This window comes from Pituophis catenifer, unplaced genomic scaffold (genome assembly GCF_029215685.1).
Source record: "Pituophis catenifer annectens isolate HBS135680 unplaced genomic scaffold, rPitCat1.0.hap2 SCAF_2, whole genome shotgun sequence".
Classification (NCBI taxonomy): domain Eukaryota; kingdom Metazoa; phylum Chordata; class Lepidosauria; order Squamata; family Colubridae; genus Pituophis; species Pituophis catenifer.
The window spans coordinates 264,054,813-264,072,296 of NW_027256882.1; the positions used below are offsets into that span (position 1 = coordinate 264,054,813).

General features: G+C 35.6%; 1 protein-coding gene across 2 annotated transcripts in view; it reads right to left on the reverse strand.

Annotated features, from left to right (window-relative positions):
• CDK7 (cyclin dependent kinase 7) overlaps window positions 1-17,484 on the reverse strand; it is a 30,484-nt gene that overhangs the window by 7,280 nt on the left and 5,720 nt on the right. The window contains exons 1-7 of one of the 2 annotated variants that reach the window (XM_070938838.1): window positions 11,572-12,000; window positions 8,828-8,887; window positions 6,340-6,373; window positions 3,896-3,963; window positions 2,731-2,799; window positions 1,530-1,640; window positions 753-871 (exon numbers count right to left, since the gene is read on the reverse strand). In XM_070938838.1, coding sequence (XP_070794939.1) covers window positions 753-871; window positions 1,530-1,640; window positions 2,731-2,799; window positions 3,896-3,963; window positions 6,340-6,373; window positions 8,828-8,887; window positions 11,572-11,943 — 833 coding nt within the window. In that variant the 5' untranslated portion in view covers window positions 11,944-12,000. Of the gene's footprint in view, window positions 1-752; window positions 872-1,529; window positions 1,641-2,730; window positions 2,800-3,895; window positions 3,964-6,339; window positions 6,374-8,827; window positions 8,888-11,571; window positions 12,001-17,484 lie in introns of those variants that run through there. The other variant, XM_070938840.1, reaches the window with a different exon arrangement.

Genomic DNA, 17,484 nt, shown 5'->3' on the forward strand with positions numbered 1-17,484 from the left:
TGCAAGGCAATATACTATTGTAAAAGTATATTTTATATATGTATTTGTAAAAGTCCGGTATAGATTAAAAACAGATTAAGAATGAGTTAAAAATATAAAAATACTTATATATACGTTAAAAAAAGAAAAACCTAATTTACTTTTGGAAGAGCTCCTTACAGCCGTTGCTGCCTGTCCTCCATCTTCCCATTTCTTACGAAGTATAGTCATGTGAAAAAGTAATTACATCCCATGTAAAGGTGAAATAACTGAACAATAACAGCAAACCTCTGAAAAATTGACTTTTAAACATTTTTTAATTTTGTAAAAATATCATAATCTCTGTTTAAAACTAATCTGGCAGGAATCTAAACCTTCCAATTCAGTGTCATTATATATAATGAGAAGGAAAGGAAATAATGATTAAAATGTTCATCTATCCCAGGATCTGAAAATATATTTCATATTATACTACCATCATAAATTAAGCTCTGTTTTTAATGTACCACTATGTAATTTACTGTATTTATATTCAGCTAATGTGGAATTTACTGTTTTTACTTTAGCATTACATTAAATAAGTACCAGAAACATCTTTAGTGTCTGTTCTTCTGAAATGTTTTACGTATATAGGACCTTTTCCTTATCCCCAAAGCAAGAGAATCCCCCCACCTCACCCAATAACTATGATACAGTCTGTCCTTCTCTAAGATATGGCTATAAAATGATTATAAGAATAGCTTATTTGTATGCATTGAAGTTTTCTTCCTTACCTTGTGACTACTTGATGTGTATAAACTCTGTTTGGACTTCCAAAAGATTTTGCCAAACCAAAATCAGCTAGTTTTAAAACTCCATTTTCATCCAGCAACAAATTATTTGGTTTAAGATCCTTGAAAAGAGAGATTGAGTAAAAATGATAGGAGTATGTAATATTCAAATAAAAATACTTTCTGTTTAGAAAAGGAGTAACTTTTACACTTATAAAAGGAATAAATCAAGATATCAAAACATGTACTGAGAAATAGGTTTGCAGGAAGCAGATTACGTACATATATGATTGAACAACCAAACAGAAAAAATACCTAAACTTTTATGCTTATTTCTGTCTCTGAGGATATGTGAAGTCCATAATGTATTAGAAACAAATAAAAATTTAAGACAAATATTTTTACCCTAATGATCAGTTTATTATCTGTTATGTCTCTTTATTTTAGCAACATATGTTTTTCCACCATTGAAGGCATTCTGAGCAAGTTACTAAAACATACCATAAATCCAAATGATATATTATTTGAAAGTATTGGCTTTGTGAGAGGTATTATACTTTCAGAAAGATCACCATTGTCTATTAGGACAAAAATAGTAACATGACTGCAAACTACTTAGACAAATAAATGAAATTTGATTTAGATATTAACACTTCAGATTTAATTAAGACCAAGACAAAGAATTTACCAAGAGTTCCATCATTCTAGTCCCCCAATTCCTGTTCTAAGAAGATCACTGTTGGCTAGAAGTCCATTCATTTTGTCTCTATGCTTACTTACCCTATGAAGAATCCAGTGTTCGTGTAAATATTCTAATCCCTGAAGTGTCATCAGCATATATGCTTTGATGTGGGAAGGTGTCAAAACAAGACTAGTGTCCTTTATTATAACCTGTAAATAAATATATTTTTATAAACTGCAACCACTTAATAACTAAGTTTACACACGTCTGTATTCAAATACAGAACAGACCAATTCAGATGGTACAAAACTTCATGGGAATAGTAGTGAGGAACAACAAACATGGAGGTTTCCAGAATAATGAATACTTTTCACTGCAGACTTACAGAAGATTAATTCTTCAATGATATTAGGAATGCAGCTTTACCGAGTGACAAGGCTACTTTCCGCTAAAGATTATATGTTTTTGTGAAATCTCTATAGTGCTCCCACAAGATACTAAGCTATAACCTGTAGTTTACAAACTCCAATGATTGGAGTCACACTTAATGTGACTTGCTTGGTTTTGGCTTAAGTAAATGGTAGGAACTGAGCCACAAAGTTCAGAATTATTAAATCTTAGGACATCAGTTTGTCTTAACTTAGTCTCATTGATTTCTATGGCTCTCTGACAAGCATGATCAAGCTGACCCACAGTTTCTATTTAACAAAAAGTTATCTGAGACACATCTCATTAGAATATTTTAGGTCTAATTTAAATGAATACCTCCTTAAGCAATTTACTCTTGATAAAAGCACTATCATCTTCAGTCTTCTGTTGCATGAACTTGTTACTTTTTTGGACTATATCAAATAGGTTGTTTTGCAGTATAACTCAATTATTTTACTTGTCTTCAGAATAATGCCATGTACCGTATCATGTTTCCTATATGACTTAGAGGATGAAAACCTCTATTCTCAATCAAAGAAAATGGAATTAGGGACAGAATGATAATCATTTCAGTTACACATTCTTAGACTTAAAAGCAATAAGATACCTCAAAAGGATTCAAGGACAAGTTAAAGTTGAAGGAATGAGAAATATTTTCAGACATAAAACAATTCGTTAGGTTTATTTAATAAATCAAGTGACACATTCTACTTTTCTATTTTTCCTAGTTTTTCCTGCAACTTTGTGACTTCTTCCCATGAGTTTTGATTACGCATAGTGATTATGATTATTGACTATGTATAAAGAATGAAACTTTCCTCTACAGGAAATGTTAAACCAGTGGAAAATGATTAGTTTAAGCAGTCTTACCTCTAGATCAGTTTCCATAAAATCAAACACTAGACTGATGTTTGATTTGTGTCCAAATGCATCAAGAAGCTGGAAGAAAAAGACATTTAGATGTTTGTTCTTGTTTCATAAACGGAAATAGGTCCAGGTGTAAAGAAATTCTGAGAAAAATAACCTGGGGTATCTTCTTCCTGCTTGGCCAATTCACAAGCAGTGTTAGCTAGCTGGGATGCATGCTAAGTTATCAGGTGATTGCTCTAGCTACTCTTACTTTTCTACAGTGTCCCAAAGTGATACTGGATCCAGCTACCTGCTGTGTCCAGGAGTGCTAAACTGGAAATTTTTTAAAGTGAGGAAAGACACATCTTTTCCTCACAGTCTGACAACTTCTTAAAGATATCAAGTATTGTGATGGCTCTGCCATATGTAGGGAATATTAACAGTAGAATATTAATCTGAAAGGGTGTTTGATTCTTAAAGAGAATTCTTATAATTTTGATAATTACTGTTGCATATAGTTTTTGGCCATACATTTATTCATACTGTAACATGGGGTATATGTAGAGATTTAAGTTTGCAAAGTTCTTTTTAACTGAAAGATATGTTTTTCAGTGTCTTGAGTTCCCTTGGAACTCAAGCATAATAGTTAATAAAGGCTTTCTCAGCAAGTAACTCCAAAAATTCAGCTCATGGATTCATAATTAATAGCACTTAGCAAAAGCAATAGCACTTAGACTTATATACTGCCCCATAGTGCTTTATAGCTCTCTCTGGGCGGTTTAAAATTTCAGCATATTGCCCCCCAATCTGGGTCCTTAATATCTGAAACTAAGGGGTTCATTACTATTAGAAGATTACATTCTTTTATTGCAATATATATGGTTTCTTTCCACTTTAACATAATCAAGATTTACCTGAAACTGAACCATGCCATTTGCCTTTTTCATATTATCCTAACATACATAGAGTACATGGGTGAACAGAAAAGTGCCATAGGTAAATAGCTTATACAAGAATGTAATGAATTAGGTCTAATACACAAAGGTTTTTCCAAGTAATTTTTTTCCTATCAACTTTAGAAGATTGATTTTTCTGGGAAGTCTCATAGAAATAATTTCTAGCCAATTATATTGATAGCAAGGTAACAACATAACAAATATTTTTTTAGATAATACTTCATACTTACTCCAATAATATTTGGATGGCTAAGCTCTTGCAGCAGTTTTATTTCTCGAAGTGCTGTTCTATTTATACCTTATTTGAAAGAACACAAAATTAAAAGACTTTGAGGTACCTTAGGTGTTTCAAAGACTGCATTAATAAGGAGGGCTCAGTGCTGATAATTCTGTCTTGATGATTTATGTATACATTTGTAATAGTGTAATGCCCATAAGATTCAACTCTAAAAATCCCAAATCTATTTGAAGTGATCAGCCCTCTTAGAAGGACCAGACTCTTGTTCTGGACTTTTCTTCTAGATCTTAGAAGAAAACTTCCCCAAGTAAGAATTGTACAGTAATTGCTTTATGTTTCTGATTTAATCAGTAGAATTTCCAATTAAAAAGAAAGCAAGTTTCAGAGAGATTCCTACAATTTCCTATCTTCGTATTCAATGGTGAATTACAGAAACTAGTTTAATAGTATCCTAAAGCAGTTTCATGATGAATAGATTAAGCATGGCATCAACTTTCCTCATAAAATTTACACAAACACACCATTCTTGAATATTTCCATTTACTGTATTTTTCACACTATAAGACTCACCTGACTATAAGATGTACCTAGATTTAGAGGAGGAAAACAAGAAAAAAAAAAAATCAGGCGGAGCCTGAGAGGACCACATATAGGTGTCCTGTCATGTGCCAACTCTGCCTATTGACTCCTGCACTGCGAAAAAGAGACAGAAGAGGCGGGGTTCAGCACTGTAAAAGGACCCCACCGCCATGGCTTGGCTGCAATTCACCAAAGGATCGGCACTGGTCCACTGTTGGGGACCCGAGGTAATACACTTCACCGTCTGTGACGCAATATTCGCTCCATAAGACGCACAGACATTTCCACCACTTTTTTTTGGGGGGGGGGGGCGGGGAGTATGTCTTACGGAGCGAAAAATACGGTATATCCAAGATTCACTCAAATATATTACAGAAAAAAGAGTAGAATTATATTTCACATTCTTTGTATCCTGAGTCATGGGGAAAAACTATTTCCAGAAAAGGCTAGATCCCTATGCATTTTCCCATGTGATGCCACATTTCCTCCAAAATGCATTGTTTCTACAGTAGGTTGTGATGGGGACAAAGGGAGACTAGAAAGATAAGAGCTTATTTTCTATGGGGTAGAAAATTAGGTGCCCATATCTATACTGATACACTTTCAAATTTTAAATTTCTAAGCATCATTAATCAGAGTACAGTAATTACATATGCCTATATTATCTGTATCCACAATATCACTACACTGGCACTCTAATAATTGCAAACTCAACAGCATGCAAAGAGCCTGAAGTAGTCTACTTCAGATATCAGCTACCCTTAATATGCAGTAAATCTTTAAGATTAAGTTCAAAGGCCATATTGTTCATTCCACCTGATTGCGAATCAAGTGAACAATTTAAGTAATTTTGTTTGTCATGTCATCTGAGGTTCAGGGTTAGTAAGTAAGGTTTTATTCTTTACAAATTCATTGTAAATGAGTATGTGAATGCAGCGTGTAGTACCGAGACCTGGGTAGGCAAAGGCAACAAAGTCATGCAGTCAGAGATTTCTCACTCCTAGGTTTTGAGTATCTCATCTGTTTGATGTGGTCTCAAGGCTGGTGTTAAAATCTGCTGTTTTGGGTGTTGGGTGACTTCAATTTCCATTGAAGTCTTAGAGGTGTTAAGAGTTTGGGAGCTCATAGCCTCTGTGGCAACTGTGGGCTTGTCCCATGTGATTTGTCACAACATATAAGCAGTTGGGCTTGTTTTGTCTGATTAGATATTATGATCTGCATATGGAAGGAAATTAAATCTGCCCTTTGTTATGATCATATCCCTTCCTTTTCCAGATGATTATGGCAGCTACTAAAAACCTTGCAAAGCAAACAGACTTTTTGGATAGTCTGCTCTAGTTGCCTTATGAATTCAAAACGTTTCTGGTAAGCACCTGGATTTTTTTCTCAATTCATATATCCCAGGAGAAACTGATGGTGATTCTCCAATTTCATGTAGTGAGGGAGTTAGAGGGTTGCAAATGTTTTTTTTTTCTGTTAGTGTTGCTGCATTTTGGAATTACCTCCCCTTAGAAATTAGATCAGCCCTATATTGTTGGCGTTCAAGAAGTGATTAAAAACAGAGGTTCTCTTAAAATTTTGTAATAGGAATTGACACCAACAATTTTAAATTTATGTTGGGATTGGTTTATTGTATTCTTTTCTCTGCTTTATTGGGGATGTTGTATGATATTGTTTTGATATATATTGTGAACTGTAGAGTGTCTTTCCAATTGTGAAAGGGATAATTGTGAGGGATAATTCGAGTATATAAATAAATGTGAACTGGGATTTCCTCCTAATCACCGTTCCTTATTTCATCTTTCAGAAGCTACCTAACAAAGAAATTTTTACTTATTAGGTATTTCAGATACTTACCATCTTTAGCTTCTGATCTGTGTCCAAGTTTTATCTAGAACACAGAATATTCCCTTTTAACATATGCAGGTCAGAAACTGCAACAGTTCAGTAACACCTTTAACAGACAAATATCTATGCATATAAATAAATATACATGTTTATTTATACATATTCATAAAACTACACATACCTATTACTATATATTTTATTTCAAATATTTCAAACAGTTTAGTGCTTACAAATGTTTTGTAGAATTACATATTTGTGCCAATCCTAACTAGATGTCACAGTAAATCAAGAATCATGTTTAGTAAGGTATGATGTAAAAAAAATTGTGGACCTATATATGGAGTTTAACTTTGTTCCACTTCACAAATACCATCAAAAATCAAGAAAGTCTCTACATAGTTTACATTATGTATAGTGAAAGTTGTGTTTCATATGCCAAATTTAAATTCAGGGATCCAATAGGTTTTAGTTAATAATGTTTATCTACTACCCCATGGCCCAAATCTTCATTTAAAAATAATTATGACAAACTGTAAAACTATTTTGAAGACTTAAATTTCCCTACTGCATATGTTTTAATTGGAGGAGACTTTAATGCCAGAATGGGATCCAGTGATAAGATACAATATATACTAGCTATCATCAATGTACCAGTAAGGAGACTTATTGCTGCAACATCAATTCAAAGATAATATATCTACCTATATTGGCTATTGTCTAGCTCAATAAACTTGCTGTCTGAATTTTGATATCATAAAAGGGGCAATATTGAATGACTGTGCAACAGGGTATATTAATTGGGAAACAGGAATGAGCACTACAGATTATACCACAGTCTCAAATAATATGATTGCTTTATTAATTTCATTCTACATGAGAATGGGCAGGTTAAAAAACAATAACAGATCAATGTCCTAAATTTAATGTAGCCATGACTTCTTATGGCTGATTTTCTTGCTGCAAATGCAGATGCAAAAGTACCATACCTATAGCCATGGAATGTATTAAGAACTGCTGATGGTTTTAAGACTGCATTTTAGCAAAACAAACTTTCTTTGTTATTGTATTTATAGAAAATGTAAGATAAAACATAAATTATTTGAGAAAAACTCTTGGTTTTCTTTTCAGGTACTGTATTTTTCGCTCCATAAGATGCTCCTGACCATAAGACACACCTAGGTTTAGAGGAGGAAAACAAGAAAAAAAAATCTGCCTCTGCCTCCCAGCGTCCATCTGATATTCATCTGGCTAGCGTCCTTGCAGCGAACAGTAAACAGCCTGCCTCCTCCGTGTCTTCCACCGGGGAAGACTGGAGCTTCGTCTCCGAGCAGCTGATCGGCAGTTAGATCGGCTTCCTGGAATACCGCCAATCAGCTGTTCCAGGTGGCGGAGATTGCTGCCGCATTCACCACTGCCTGTCGTCCATATTCACTCCATAAGACTCAGAGACATTTCCACCCACTTTTGGGAGGAAAAAAAGTGCATCTTATGGAGTGAAAATTATGGTAAATAAGATGAATTCTTATATATACAAGAAACAGGCTATTTCTTTTTACTTTAATTAAATGATTTTTCCAATTTATGTTGTTTGCAGAGGAATCCATTATCTTCTGCAAAAAATATTAGTGTTTTTCAAAAATATGTCCCTTTTATGTATATACAGGGTATTGGTCACACTTGCTGTATCTAAATACTGCCTCCCTTGAACTAATGGTGTAGCCTAGAAAAGCACACTAAATGCTTTTCTTAATCTGAAAATTACAGTAGAAAACAAGTAGTAGTAGTAAAGTAATTTCAGGGAAGACTACCTGCTATTATCAATGATTTCTCCCAATTTTTTTGGTAAGCTCTCAAGAAATGCTACAGTTCTTCAGAAACAATTTAAAAACCACAAATCTAAAGTTTCATTCTACTTTATACACATTTGCTGTAATATTACAAACTCCAAGAAGTGAAAGAACTGGCTTTGTTAAAATACTATACCAAGCTATGGTTAAGAAAACTTCATGTATAAGTAAGCCAACATTTTTAGATATGCTTTCTCGAACTCCATATTTTCATGAAGCTCTAAGCCATAATGTGTAGATTCATCCGTCCTCCCTCCATCCATTGAGGCATCATGGTCATCAGTTGCTCCGATTTACACATATTGTTAAGACATGACTCATTATCAACTGATAATTATCTTAACTTTTGCATTTGTATGTTTTTTAATTTTGGCTGTTCACCGCCCTGAGTCCCTTCTGGGAGAAGGGCGGTATACAAATTAAATTAATAAATTAATAATAAATAACCATGAGGCCTAAATTGATATTGTTTATGATGCCAACATGATACCTACAGTATATGAAGTACATTTGAAAATCAGGATGTGTGTTGAAAAACAACTTCAGAATATAGTTAAAGGTTCAGATCTAAAATCATTGCTGCATTTTTAATTATGGTTAAACAAAGGATGATCTGAAAAAGCATAAAATAGGGCCAAAATATGACTTACTTTTTTAATAGCAACAATTTGATTTGTGTTCTTGTCTCTTGCTTTATAAACAGTAGCAAACTAAAGAGAGAGAAAATACCCTGAATATTAAACAAATCAATTTTCCAATGATAAAGCAACATCATTATCCAGTTTTATTTACTTGGAACATAAAGAGGGGAATCTGTTCTTTCAGAACCTGAAAATACAATTTCAAATACAATTTCAAATCCTCAGGATGGCCAACAGCAGTACAGGTAGTCTGTACAGTAAGTATAAACTGTAGTTCAGCAATACCTGAAGAAAAATAGCAACAGCACTTAGACTTATATCCACAGTGCTTTACAGCAATGGTCCTCAACGTTTGCAGCTTGGCGGCCCAGGGGGGAGAGGGGAGCTGGACCGTGCGAGTGGCAGACTGGTGCACATGCTTGCGCATGCACAGTTTAACTTGCGAAAAGTTGATCTGTGTGCGCATGTGCACGAAAGCTGGCCCCACCATTTACACAGCCCGGTTGTGAATAGGCCATGATCTGGTAGTGTGCTGTGGCCTGGGGTTGTGGACCACTGCTTTACACCACTCTCTGAGAGGTTTACAACATCAGCATATTGGACCCAACAATCTGATCATTTTCCTGACCTCAGCAGAATGGAAGCCTGAGTCAACCTTGAGCTGGTCAGGATTGAACTCCTGGCAGTGGGCAGAATTAGCCTGCAATACTACATTCTAACCGCTCCATCACCATGGCTCCTGAAGAACAACTGGTTCTTCATGGGTGGGAAATATGTAGTAAGATTATGCAAAATATTCAATAAAATGCAGCGGTACAAGCAGCACATCCATCCTAGAACATGAAAACAAGGTCTTCTCCAGAAAGCTTGACATGTCAGTTTATGCACTGGCAACACTTTTACTGGCAGTGGCAGAGAAGCAACTGTGCATAAATCTTTGACCTATGACTACAATTGGAATCAGAATTTCTATTACTAAGCAAGGACATTAAGTGAATCATGCTCAATTTTATATTTTTTGTCATAGTTGTTAAACAATTCACTGCAGTTAAGTGAATGACATATGGTCCGTAAGTGAATCTGGGTTCCCCATTGACTGTGATTATAGGAAGTTTGCAAATGGTGATCATGTAACTCCAGGATGCTGCAACTGTTGTAAATACATGCATGTTGCCAAATGCTCAAATTTTGATCACATGGCCATAGGAATGCTGTGACAGTCATAGGTGCAAGGATCAGTTGCAAGTCACTTTTTTCAATGCTGTTGTAATTTTAAACAGTTGTTAAACAAATGGTTGTAAGTAAAGGACTACCTATAATTACAGCATAAACTTCAAGGCAAAGCTATTTTAAACATTATAAATTACTGTGAAGTACATATATATGAGACTTTAACATAACAAAGCATTCATCCAAAAGACTGTAAATCTCTAGTTAGAAGGGTTTCCTATACAGAAGCAATGCATTGTTATTTGTCCAATTAGCAAACATTCAAAAGGCTATGCTATAGAATTTAATTTCTTTTTGGGTGAAAGATTAGGGATATCAACAATATTTTGTCAAATTTAATATCAGTCTCTAGCATCAGCTTCCCAAAAGAGAGCTCCTGTCTTTTTATCACTATCCTTTTGCAGAGCTATTTTCTTTTTTGGCATTACTTTATAATTGTTGTTTCTATTACCATTAATTATTAACCTCAGTTTGTACAACTTTCTTAATCAGATGATTAGCAAACAGTCTAAATCAAGATAAACATACTGCATAACAATAATATTTTGTGACCATTTGTTTGGAAGAAGTAAAATATTTGAGTATAGGCTGAGATACCAAGCACAGAATCACTGGTTTTCAGACTAAGTCTGGTTCTCTGCCACTATTTTAATAGATTATTTTGCTGTTTACTTTCTAATTGCTAAGTTACATCTTCACAATGCTGTATGAAACACGAATCTGAAGAAAGCAAATTTAGAGGCTGCATTTGCCTTACACGCTTATTGCCTGAGGTTTACTCAAATAACTCAATTTTCTGTATTAGGGATGAGGTGGTACTGCCCAAAACAGACAGTTACAGCTTACTATGTTACACAAATATCTATCGAAGGATATTTTCTCATAATTAAAGATCAGAGATCAATGTAAACTGATTCCAAATTAGGGATGTGTAGGATTACATAAGATCTCAAGAAGCCAGAAATGCCACAGCTTACTTTCCTTGGGGAAAAAAAAAGTGGCCTAGAATAAAAAAATGCTGGGGGGGGAAGTGTCTGATGAGGGGAGAGAAGATGCCTCTTCTGCAGGATCTGTGGCATAAAAAAGAGTTTGCACAAAGATCCTGGGGAAGACCAGATGACAAAGGCAAAGGCATTTTTTGGTGTATTCGTTTGCCTCCTTTATATTAAAAATAATCAAAGCGCTTCAGAAAAGCGAAGTGAGCCAGCAGTTATGTTGGCATGACGCACACGATTTACTGAGTGAACGTTTATCGCCAAATGTAACGACTCCTAAAATTCAGGCAGCCACGCTTTCACCTCTTAGCTACTCTACCTCGCAAGGTTGCTGGAAACAGAGGGAAGAAAGACCTTCCTAAATTCCCTTCTAGAAAAAAAGGCAAGGTGTAGATTAGAATGACCTCGAGAGACAAAAGAAGACCTCCGGGCTATTTCCCTCCATATATAAAAATAAATTTTATTACGGTCACAAAACAAAATTACAGAGAGCAGAATTAAAAAGCAGATGAGGCCGCTATTCCTTACCTGGCCCTCACCCAGGAAGTCCAGTTTTTCGTAGCGTTTGGCTCGCGCTCGCGCATCCATGACGACGCGGGACCAGGGAAGCCTGGAAAAGCGATTTAAAACCCTCCGTAGCTGGACAGGATCTTTAAAATTCCGAAAACCCAAACTGCAATTCCACTCCGCCGCTTCCGGCTTCCGGTTTAGCACTCTATGCTTACGCATGCGCCGCACGTTGACCAAAGACGCTTCTGCCGGCCGGGTAACGGCGTCCAACGCGAAGAGCGCAACAGCCAGTGCTGGGACTCCGCTGTCAAGGAAACGTTGGGGGGGGGGGGAGGAGCGCGAAAATTGGATAACGCGCTTAGCTCGACTGAACAGCAGCAGCGGCAGCATTCCCTTCCAAAACTTGGCTTTGGAAGGAATGCGTACTTCCTATGAGTGAAAACATGATACAGAATTTTTCAGTTTTTAAATGACATTATCTGCCACGTTTTGTTCCTTAGATGCTTTGCACCCAGTTTGTAATAGGTTTTAATCACGATCGTGGCACATTGAACATTTTGAGGTGAGGCGGAGAGAGAAGCAGCACTTTATAAACCTCTTAAAGTGTTCTACTTATGCTAGCAAGGTGACCTGAAACATGCAATAATTAGAGTTCAGTTAAGTGGCCAGCTATGTGGAATTGGGGAAATACCCCCCAGAGTAAAAATAATCCAGTGATCGGTTTCAAAATTTTTTACTACCGGTTCGGTGGGCGTGGCAGGGGAAGGATACTGTAAAATCTCCATTCCCTCCCCAATCCAGGGGAAGGTTACTGCAAAATCCCCATTTCCTCCTGATCAGCTGGGACTTGGGAGGCAGAGAATAGATGAGGGTGGGGCCAGTCAGAATTTTTACTACCAGTTCTCCGAACTACTCAAAATTTCCGCTACCGGTTCTCCAGAACTGGTCAGAACCTGCTGAAACCCATCTCTGCCAGAGGATTAAATCTGCATTTGCTAATTGGTATGTATATACACTGCTCTAGAAATCATAGTTAATAACGAATCATGTCCGAGAAGACAACTACGACCAATTTATCTGATCCCTGTCATGTCTGCTATTCAGATACTGGTAGCATCTGTTGGTGAGATCCTAAATTCCACGCCCACACTTTTGATGGTAATATCAATATTTTTTATTCAGAGAGGAAGGGCTGGTACTGATCTGGACTTCCAGCTAAAATTTACACATAGAGCTGGAGTGTATTAAAATCTTGCCAGATTTCTTCAGTTAGTCAGAAATATTCATCTGTTTGTAGACAGTGAATTGTTTTGGTGAAACATATTTGAAAGTTGATTTGCTTTCTTTTCCTTAAATTTCACCTCCAATTTGCTGCAATGTTTGACTGGCCAAGCCTTGAATAAAACACTACTGTAAAACGGATCTAATGGTAATTTTTCTGAGATGAAATAGCATAATGGTCAGACATCCTCTTAGCTCTTTTCCAGTTGTGGGGCTGGTTATTGAACCCTAACAACAGGTAGTCCTCAACTTGTCATTCATTTAACGATTCAACATTATGACACACTGAAAAAAGTTACAACCGATCCTTGAAGTTACAACTGGTACATCAACTTCAATGGTCACGTGTTCATGATTTGAATCATTGGCAAACTGGCTTGCAGCATCCTGTGATCATGTGATCTGTTTGCAATACTTCCAGCTAGTGTCCAAGCAGCACTCAGTGGGCAAAGCTGTATTTAATTAATGATACTGGTGATTTACTTAATAACTTGGGCCATAAATGCCTTAATGACTAGGGCCATAAATGCAGTCACATAATGCCTGACTTAATGACTGTGCAGCTTAATGACAAATTTTCTGGTTCCAATTGTGGTTGTAAATTGAGCACCTGTAGCAGATGCAACTAGGTGTTTTTCCACTAGGCATGTCTTGTACTTCCAGTAAGGAATATCCACATTTCCTGGCAATATTCATTGTTCATACAACTTTTGCCATTTCAAATACAGTGAAGTTGCTTTGAATTTATTTTTTTGTAAATTTGCTTGTATGTTTGGGATTATTATCTGGCTGCATGTCTTGCTTCAGTTGATGGCCAAATGGCTTGGTAGTCTCCTGAAAAATTCTGATACAGATATACATATCAGATGATGGCAAGTCACATCAAACATCAAACATTTCACATGTTTTTGTTGTGAAATGCACTGTTTAATTCCTTCTAGATACAATAATGCCTGTGAAAAAAATCTACTTTGACTCATATCATTCATTGAACATTCCTCCAGAAGTCTGCAAAGTATGACTATATATCAGTGCTTTAGAAATGTTTTGCATTTTTTCTATATTGACAGGCATTTTTATAAGAATGACATTTTTACAGAGATCTTCATTAATTTGAGTGAACCATTGCATACTTTTAAAACCTAGGGGATGAGAATCTGTCTAATGAAAGTAATACTTGTCAGATTGGCATGTTGCAGGGCTTGATTGTTAAATTCTAGAACAACTGCCCTTTGTTCTCTCTTTAACAATTCCATACATTAAAAAAGGAATTAGTGCCATATTTTTTTCATTATCAGCATATTATATGTTGGGTAACTTTATGAAATGAAATAAATACCAAATATTAATTATTTACTTAAATTCCTTTTATATTTCACTAGGAACATTTAGTGTTTGCAAAAATTCAGAAATTCTAAGAGGACAAATACTTTTTTCACAGAAGGGTAAGTAATGGAAAAAATAATGAAAGTGCACAAAGTATGTTTCAGTAAAGGCAGGCAGCACTGAAATGTACATTCTATTAAGGAGGTGCATTCAAGATTCTGTACTGTGGTTTTTATTAGCCAACTCTCCAGAGGCGTTTGCTATATTTGTATTATTTGTTTCACACCCGTCTATAATTGGTAATTAGAATTCATTTGGGTTTTGTGCAAATGCTAATATAGAACAAATCTTAAAATACATATGAAGAATATATCAAACAATAGTAGAAATGCAAACAGTACATTCGGTATCATACACAAAAGTATTTTTACAATAATAAAAGGTGAATGGCTTAATGGACATTTACCTACTGATTTAGTAAAAACCTTCCATACACATTTGCATTGTAAATTTGAATCCTTTTCCTACTTAAACAGAACAGATGAAAATTCTTCTCAAGTTTGTGTAAAAAATTATTGTTTCAAATAACATGTCTCTACATTGATTGTATAGTTCTTCTTTCCTGTCATAAAAACATATATGTGATAGCAAGTACATGTTAAAAATGAAATCAAGTGTTGATCACAAGATCTATGAATATATTCATTTGCAGTTTCAGTGCTGCTCCCTAGAAATAAATTTTGTACGTGCTTCATATAATTCACTGATGTGTATTATCATGTACTAAGTATTAAATACTATAAATTATACTTCATATCATTCTTGATTTATATATTAGTAGTGTACAAATCAGTGCTACCCACATCAATCAGCACACGTTTTTCCAGCTCCCTGATTCAGTGACTCAAACAACCCAATCATGGAGATGTTTTGATGTGCAAGTGATGAACTCCCTGTAAGAAACAGACATTTTGATGGAGCAAAGTAAATGTACGCAAGAAATTCTTACACACTGCAATTCATGGAAATTTCTAGAACTCATCTGAGCTCATTGGTATTAGCTGATTGACAAGTAAATATTACAAATATTTTCTTATTACAATGTAGTCACTAGGATTAAAGATAGACATATGAAAATAAATTCCTGTCTATTCTGAACCAAATTTAACAATTGTGTATGTTGAGGTAGTATAGCACTCAGAAAGGGAAGAGCTGGATTATTTCTTTTTCTGAAAGAATATTGTGCATACCTGTAGATTACATTGTACAATGAGTCCACTAACAAAATTTGTCAAATTTTGATATGGCTAAATTAAGTTTAATTCTCAGAGTTGTTTGGAAGGACATGCTACTTACTAGAAGGAACTAATCCTGCATTGTTCAAACTCTGAAAACAACATGGTTATCTTCAGGCTATTATTGTCATTTTAATAGTAGCTATTTTTAATTATTAATGTATCAATAGCAACTATAAGAGATAAGGAAACTATACTGAATAGAATGAAAAAATAAATTTCATCAGGCAATTAAAGTGGATGCTTCTGGTTACTGAAACAGTATTCTCTTTGAATGAGACATAACCACTTTCTAAAGCGATTACCTTTTAGTCTCTCACAAAAGCACTTTGGAAAAAAAAACTTTCCTTTGACCTCCTTTAATATCCAGAGAGAGAAAATGAAGAAGGACTTTATTGTAAGTACAAGTTTGTTATTCAGCAGTTACAAACTGCACAATGCTCCACCTTATTCTGGACCTCCACGCTGTAAAATAAAATATTATCTTTTAGCAGAAACAAAAATCAATTCTTGCAACATTGCTGATTAGAATGATATTCATCATGCACTCGTTTACTTCTTTCCTATAGGAACTCAAGTTGATATACATAATGCCCCTCCTATTTGATACCACAACAGCAATCTTGTGAGGTGGGCTGAACTAAGAGAACTGGCACAAAGTCATCCAGTGAGCAGTAGCTGAAGGGACTAGAATCCGATTTCCTCACTCCTACTCCAATACCTTAACTATTTGTTTCTACTGCTTTCATACATACTAGTGACATTCTCTCTTTCACTCCCATGTGATTGTTTCAGCTCCTTCACTCAACAACAAGTTCCATTTGATTCGGGCACAAGCCAGACGACATCTGAGTGCCAACTGGAAAACTGTAACAAACCAAATGCTGCCATCTTAATTAAATTTTAGGAGCGAAATTAAATATGCAATTGAGTGGTTTTGGAAAAACAAAAATGTAAAATTAAACAATGATAAAATACAGTCCAAGGGACACAGTGGTGCAGTGACTAAGACGCTGAGCTTATTGATAGAAAGGTCGGCAGTTCAGCGGTTCGAATCCCTAGTGCTGCATAACCGGGTAAGCTCCCGTTACTTGTCCCAGCTTCTGCCAACCTAGCAGTTTGAAAGCATGTAAAAAATGCAAGTAGAAAATAGGGACCACTTTGGTGGGAAGGTAACAGCGTTCCATGTGCCTTTGGCGTTTAGTCATGCTGGCCACATGACCACGGAAACGTCTTCGGACAGCACTGGCTCTTCATCTTTGAAATGGAGATGAGCACTGCCCCTAGATTCGGGAACGACTAGCACATATGTGCGAGGGTAACTTTTACCTTTATCTTAAAATACAGTAGAGCACAGTACTTGAGGATTAGAAAATGGAATTAGACATTAATTTCTAAACGGAATTAAAGTCTCCTGAAATCAAGTAATTTCAGAAGATTTCCAAATAATTAAAAAATAACATTTGGAATAATTTCAAGCCACTGCAGTGTTGCACAAATAACTACCTAAATGTTTTTGCAATGCTGATCTTGCAATATTTTTTCTACATTTGATTTCTGGCAGTTTTCTTACTAACTACTTTGAGTGTCTGAAACAGCATAAATACAGATTAGTTGTTCAGTAAGGAAGGAGGGGAGAGCAATTGAGCAAATCTGTTTCAGCATTGTAATTGTTTCATTTATTACAATTCATACCCTGAGACAAGGTCTGGTGTTCTGAATGTTTTAAAACAAGGCTAACCAATCATATTGCTTATCACAAGTCGATAGAGATATCCAACTCCAGATATTTCAGACCAGGGGTGAAATGTAAAATTTGTTACTACCGGTTCTGTGGGCGTGGCTTGGTGGTGGTGGGGAGTAATGTGACTGGGTGGGCATGGCCAACTTTTTTTTTTTTTTTAACTTTTCAAAGCATTTTTTCTAATGCTTTGAAAAGCCTCTGCCGATCAGGCAACTCAGCTGGGATTATCAGAGAGGCTTTTTAAAAAATACCTCTCTGACGATCCCAGCTGAGTTGCCTGATGGC